Source organism: Sinocyclocheilus anshuiensis, unplaced genomic scaffold (assembly GCF_001515605.1).
Source record: "Sinocyclocheilus anshuiensis isolate Anshui unplaced genomic scaffold, SAMN03320099.WGS_v1.1 scaffold840, whole genome shotgun sequence".
Lineage (NCBI taxonomy): Eukaryota > Metazoa > Chordata > Actinopteri > Cypriniformes > Cyprinidae > Sinocyclocheilus > Sinocyclocheilus anshuiensis.
The window spans coordinates 730,893-736,963 of NW_015552598.1; the positions used below are offsets into that span (position 1 = coordinate 730,893).

The following is a 6,071-nucleotide window of genomic DNA, read 5'->3' on the forward strand; positions in this document are numbered from 1 at the left end:
TGTCCTGCAGAGTTTAGCTCCAACTTGCCTCAACACACCTGACTGGAAGTTTCTATGCCTAGTAAGAGCTTGATTAGCTGGTTCAGGTGTGTTTAATTAGGGTTGGAGCTAAACTCTGCAGGACACCGGCCCTCCAGGACCGAGTTTGGACAGCCCTGCTTTAGAACAACATGTCATAGCAATCACATTTGTCAAGCTCCGAAAAGCACTATAAATATAGAATCCGTTTATTATATTTGAAGTCTTTTGAGTTCAAACAACAACAACTTTCAGATGAACAAAATGAAATTATGTTGTTATTTAGTGAAAATCTTGCCCTCCACTGCAGCTTTCCAATCATATATTCCAAAAATAGGTTATTGCATACATAGTCATAAATATGAGAAATAGTCTTTATTGTGTGAAAAAAATCTCATTGAGATATAAAGTCATAAATACAAGAAATCAGTTATGTGAAATAGTCACATTATGGCATGTAAAGACATAAATACGATAAAAAGTCATAATTACGCAAAATAATCAGATTGCATGAAAATGTCATAAATACGACAAGTCATAATTAGGAGATATAAAGTCATAATAGGAGAAATAAAGTTATAAATCTGATATATAATGTGATAAATGAGAAGTAAAGTCATTATGCAAAAGTTGAGATATTGAGATGCAAAGTCATAAATACTCGAAACAAAGTCATAATTAGGAAATATAAAGTAATATTGTGAGAAATAAAGTGGTGATTATATTGCTGAAGATATAAAGTCATAAATACAAGTGTCATAATTATGAGATATAAAGTCATATTTTAAGTAATAGTTAAGTGAATAAATTCATAATTATGAGATGTAAAGACATATTGTGAGAAATAAAGTTACAAATATTAGAAATAAGTGGTAATTATGAGATATGAAGTATTAAATACAAGATGTCATGGTTATGAGATAAAGTCATACTGTGAGAAATAAAGTTATAAATATGAGAAGTCATTAAGCAAAAGTTACATTCATAAATACGAGAAATAAAGTTGTAATTATAAGATATAAAGTCAGATTCTGAGAAATAACATTGTAAATGTGAGAAATAAAGTAACTATGAGATATAGTCATATTGTAAGATATGAAATCAGAATTAGAGGCGAGAAATAGTTACACTGTGTGATATAAAGAAATTCGAATCTTGGGTGTATTCCCTAAACTTTGCAGGTTTTTATTAATTTCCATTATTTCCTTTTAATTTTTGCTAAGTCTTACTCCACCTGGACTGATGAATTGCTAATGTAAATGCTCTCTGGTTTTGTTCATTAAAACCAACCTGCCCCCACAGTGTTTTCCCCCTTTCATTCTTCACTGATGTTTCTGCCAAGCTGAACTCATCTCCAGATCTCTGCCCACAGTCATGTCACCGCTGCCAGCTGCCCATGAAGAAGGGTGAGCCGGCGGTGTACGCAGAGCGGGCAGGCTATGATAAACTCTGGCACCCGGCGTGCTTTGTGTGCTGTACCTGCACCGAGCTACTGGTGGACATGATCTATTTCTGGAAGAAGGGTCAGCTGTACTGTGGCCGCCATTACGGAGACAGCGAAAAGCCTCGATGTGCAGGTTGCGATGAGGTGAGTGGATGCAAATTAGTTCACATGGTCAATGTCACAAATTTGCTTACATTTGATTAGTGACCTAGAAATAGTGCAGGATCTCTACTTGTTTGAAAACCTTAAAACTTTGATTATTTGCAGGTTTACATGAATTTCAGTGTCATCTCAGATGTTTAGACTTTACCATATGTTTTGTGTTAAAATCTCAAACGATCTTAGTAAAATAATGAATGTAATTTTGTTGAATGTTGTTAAATGGTTTTTAACATACCATATGCACAGTACTTAGTGTGTGTATGTGTGTGTGTGGTCTCCAGCTCATCTTCAGTAATGAGTACACCCAGGCTGAGGGCCACAATTGGCACCTGAAGCACTTCTGCTGTTTTGACTGCGACTGTGTGCTGGCTGGAGAGACCTACGTCATGGAGAATGAGAAGCCTGTTTGCAAACCCTGCTACATGAAGCACCACGCTGTGGTAAAGAGAAGACATTCCTTAATTTCTCTCCTTCTCTGTCTCTCTGCTCTATACAAAGATGACCGTGACTATGTAATATATTTAGGCCAGGGCCTTGTAACTGAAGGGTTTTTTAGCTTCTTATTTTTAAAAACTCTTTTGCATTTTGTTTTGTTTTGTTATAAAGCCATATTGTGAGAAATAATAGTATAAAAATTAGATCTATAATGACATGAACACAAGAAGATATATATATATAATGTCATAAGTACAAGTATTTGTTGCATTGAGATATAGTCATAAATGCAAGAAATAAAGTCATAATTTAAGATGTAAAGTCACATTAAGAGAAACATGAGAAATAAAGTTGTAATCATATAAATGAAGTCATAAATACAGGAAGTAACATCACAATTATGCAAAATATATGAATTTGAATTGAATTTGTAATATTCAGATTTGAAGTCATATATATATATATATATATATATATACAAGTGGTAAAGTTATAATTATGCATAGTAGTGATAAGATATAAAGTCTTAAATACAAAAAAAAATGTTTTTTGTTTTGTTTGCACAACTACTTTCAGGAGTATCTTTTTTTCTTTTGAATATTTCTTTTAATGTTCCTCATAGAAATTAATAGGTAACTAATATTGTAACCATGATTTTTGATATGCATGCACAATTAGATTCTCATCCTGCTGTGTACTCAAACATTTTGATTGCAAATATTGTATATTTCTTGTAATTCCCATGCGCATTAATGCGTTTTAGGATTACTCTATCAGCACCTGCAACAAGAGGCCATGCAGTGTGACATATTTCATAAGCATTTTATGGTGCCCGGGCACAAACAAGTGAAACATTTAGAAGCTAGTTTTACAAACCCTCACGTTGTCCAAGTATCATTCATGTCACACCTAAATGGAAGTGAATTCCTGCTAAGCCTGGGCTATTAAAACTAACAGCCTCGGCATGTGTTCGTCAGCCATATTAGTTCAGGAGCAGGTGAAGGAGATTTAGGAAGTGCCAGTGACATGATAATCAGAGCACAGGGAGGGTGGAAGCGCTCTTAATGGAGTCGTGTGATATCGGACACCACCGATCTCTCTCAGCGCCTGCCTGAACTATGACACAGCTCTTATGACATCAGCTTAGGAAGGAAAGGTCAGATATTCAAATAGAGCAGATTTTAAAAATATTTTACTGGGTTAATTGTGCCTGTAACAAGTGCAATCAAAGACCTTTGTGAGCGAGTCAAACAAACAGATTTGTTATACTACTTCCTGTGAATTTATCTGTATCCCTCTGCATTCACAGTGTTGTGCGGCCTGTCAGAACCCCATCGAGCCTGAAGCTCAGCGTGTGTCGTACGGAGAGCACCACTGGCACGCCAAACCCCAGTGCTTCCAGTGCTCCTGCTGCTCCAAGTGCCTTATGGGCCAGCGCTTCATGGCCATGCAGGGCATGCTGCTGTGCTCCGTGGAGTGCAAGAAGAAGATCACGGCCTCCTGAAGGAACATCTAGGATTATTTTTTTGGAAAAGTGCTTAGAGCACCGCAAGGCAGTTTCTCCCTAATGCTGTACGCTAAATATATACTTTTATTGAGAAATTAATGTATTTGTATGACTAATCTTAATGTTTTTCCAAGGTCCCATTTTTGGGAAATAATAAGCAATACGGTGGAGCAGTGACTCAAAAAGTGTTGTCAATGTGATTCTTTATTATTAATGATTTAGTATTAATAAACAGAAGCAATGATGGCTTTTGTTCTTTGGCTACTGAAAAATCGATTTTACTCTCATTTTTTGCCTTTATTATGTCTAAAATTGCACTGTATTTTTTCCGTAGCTTTCACTTTGTAATCCAAAAAATGTTTTGCAGTAATATGAATAGATTTTTTTTCCCATGTGAAGTGGTTCAACTATGTAACCAAATATGTATTGTTATTATGACGTACAAGTTTGGGATCTCAAGGGACAGGTGTTGCGTTTATGTTAATGTCTTGACCGTTTCACACCATTGAAAATTCCAATCCAGGCCGGCACTTTTAGGGAAAAGTTAGCCCTCCGCGTGTTGTCTTACACTTAGCTGTGGAAACTGGGCACAATTCAAGGAAGCCCGGTTCCATTGTCTCTAATGGCAGCGAACTTAAGACTATACTGTCATTTCCTCCTATCGTAACTGTCCGCAGTCACACGAGGGGCTCGGCTGCTTCACCTCCCCTCACCTCACGCCACTCTAGGGTGGAGTTTTCCAGGAGGGAATTCTTTCCTTCAATGTTAGCCCCTCGCGCAGGAATTTATTTACATGGTGCTTTCCCTGCCAAACACGAAGCACGCTTACTTACACGCTTGCCTCCTTAACACTTGTTTTCCCCGTGAGCACTAACTGTGTGACAGAGATGATTGTTGATTTGTAGCTCCCCGGGGTGATGAAACCCAGATGCAAAGCGTTGCTTCTGTTTAGTGAAACTATAGCACAGGCCCCACACATGTAGAGTCAAGACAGGACAGGGAGATGATCCAAATCCCTGGAGAATCCTACAGGTGACAGCAGAAATGTGACAAATAGGATCCTGGAATTATACTCGTTACTCTCAAAACTGTTGAGATTGTTTGTTACAGACACTTGAAAAATAACAGTATGGAAAAATATGGATGTCAGGGATCTGCTTATATAAATAGTCTGGCTAAATATGCAGTGGTGCCTTTTCAACCTTAGTTTTAAAGCGTTTGTTTTGCCAGACCCCCTCCTTATCGTGGTCATGTTTATCTGGCCTTTAGCTGAGAAAATGTTCCTAGATAAGCATGTATAAATTAAGCCGGTTCATTGTGTAGTGTAATATAAACCATATTATTGTAAAATAATCTGGTGGTAGCACATTATAACAGCACATGGCCACATAAATCAGGTAATAGATAGTCAGAGAGATAGATGAATAGATGGGCAGATAAACAGACTAGATGGTCAGATCGAATTGTAGATAGTCAAATAGATGCGTACGTAGATGGTAGGATAGATATATTTAGACACTCAGATATGTAGATATTCGTATAGATATATAGTTGGATAGATAAGTCAGATAGGTACAGGGATGGATAGTAAGGATGGGTAGTCAGATACATAGATAGTCGGATAGGCATATATATATATATATATATATATATATATATATATATATATATAATAATACCTTAGAGATACTAAAAATACATTTACATTTTATGTACTTAATAAAAATACCCCACAATTGTACTTTTGGTATAGTATATTGTACTTTTGGTATGGTACACTTAAAGTCTGCTAAATTGGAATAACAAATGTACTTAATGCACTTTAAGTGTGTGGAAGTAGTGCTGAAGTCCAACTAAAGATATACTGAAGTACAGTTGATTGAGCTAAAGTGGAACTATTTATTGTAAGTATACGTTAGGTACACTTTAAATATCTTGCATTTAAAGACCGATATTATTCAAAGACCATCAATATCAGTAATATAGTATATTACTTTTTTATTAGGTTATCTATCTATACAAATATTTTTTTCTTTTTTATAGAGGATTTACATGTTGTATTATTTACAAAAATAGGTATAATATTAATGGGAACACCTGTTTCTTCTGGGTCCATTAGCTTTTGCTGCAAGTTGAGATGCTCCTGCAGGAGGTGCTCTTCCACATTCTATATGTTGTTGCACAGCACCAGCCTTCATTATTTTGTTCATAGCAATGACGCTTGTTCATAACTGACCCTTTTTAATGGCAAGCCGCTCACCATGATTTTCCTGAGTATGGTATGGTACGACACATTGTTTTCAGCCAGGTTTGGGGTTTGGCCCAGGGCTCATTTGAGGTTTCAACGGCATTTTTATCAATCTGTCATTTCCCTTTTGGCAAGTGTGTGGTTAAGGTTTTGACTATGATTCTATGGCAACAATATTGTAAAAAAAAAATGTGTTGTTCAACAATTACTTGGCAAATTCTGTGACTTTTCGTTGTACTTTGTTTAGAAATGATCCA

The 6,071-nt window shown here is 36.2% G+C and overlaps 1 protein-coding gene across 1 annotated transcript in view; it reads left to right on the plus strand.

The window, feature by feature from the left end:
- LOC107665738 (testin-like) overlaps positions 1–3,841 on the plus strand; it is a 14,198-nt gene extending 10,357 nt beyond the window's left edge. The window contains exons 6-8 of the mRNA XM_016456750.1: positions 1,391–1,606; positions 1,906–2,064; positions 3,369–3,841. Coding sequence (XP_016312236.1) covers positions 1,391–1,606; positions 1,906–2,064; positions 3,369–3,563 — 570 coding nt within the window. The 3' untranslated portion in view covers positions 3,564–3,841. The remainder of the gene's footprint in view (positions 1–1,390; positions 1,607–1,905; positions 2,065–3,368) is intronic.
- Positions 3,842–6,071: the final 2,230 nt, after the last annotated feature.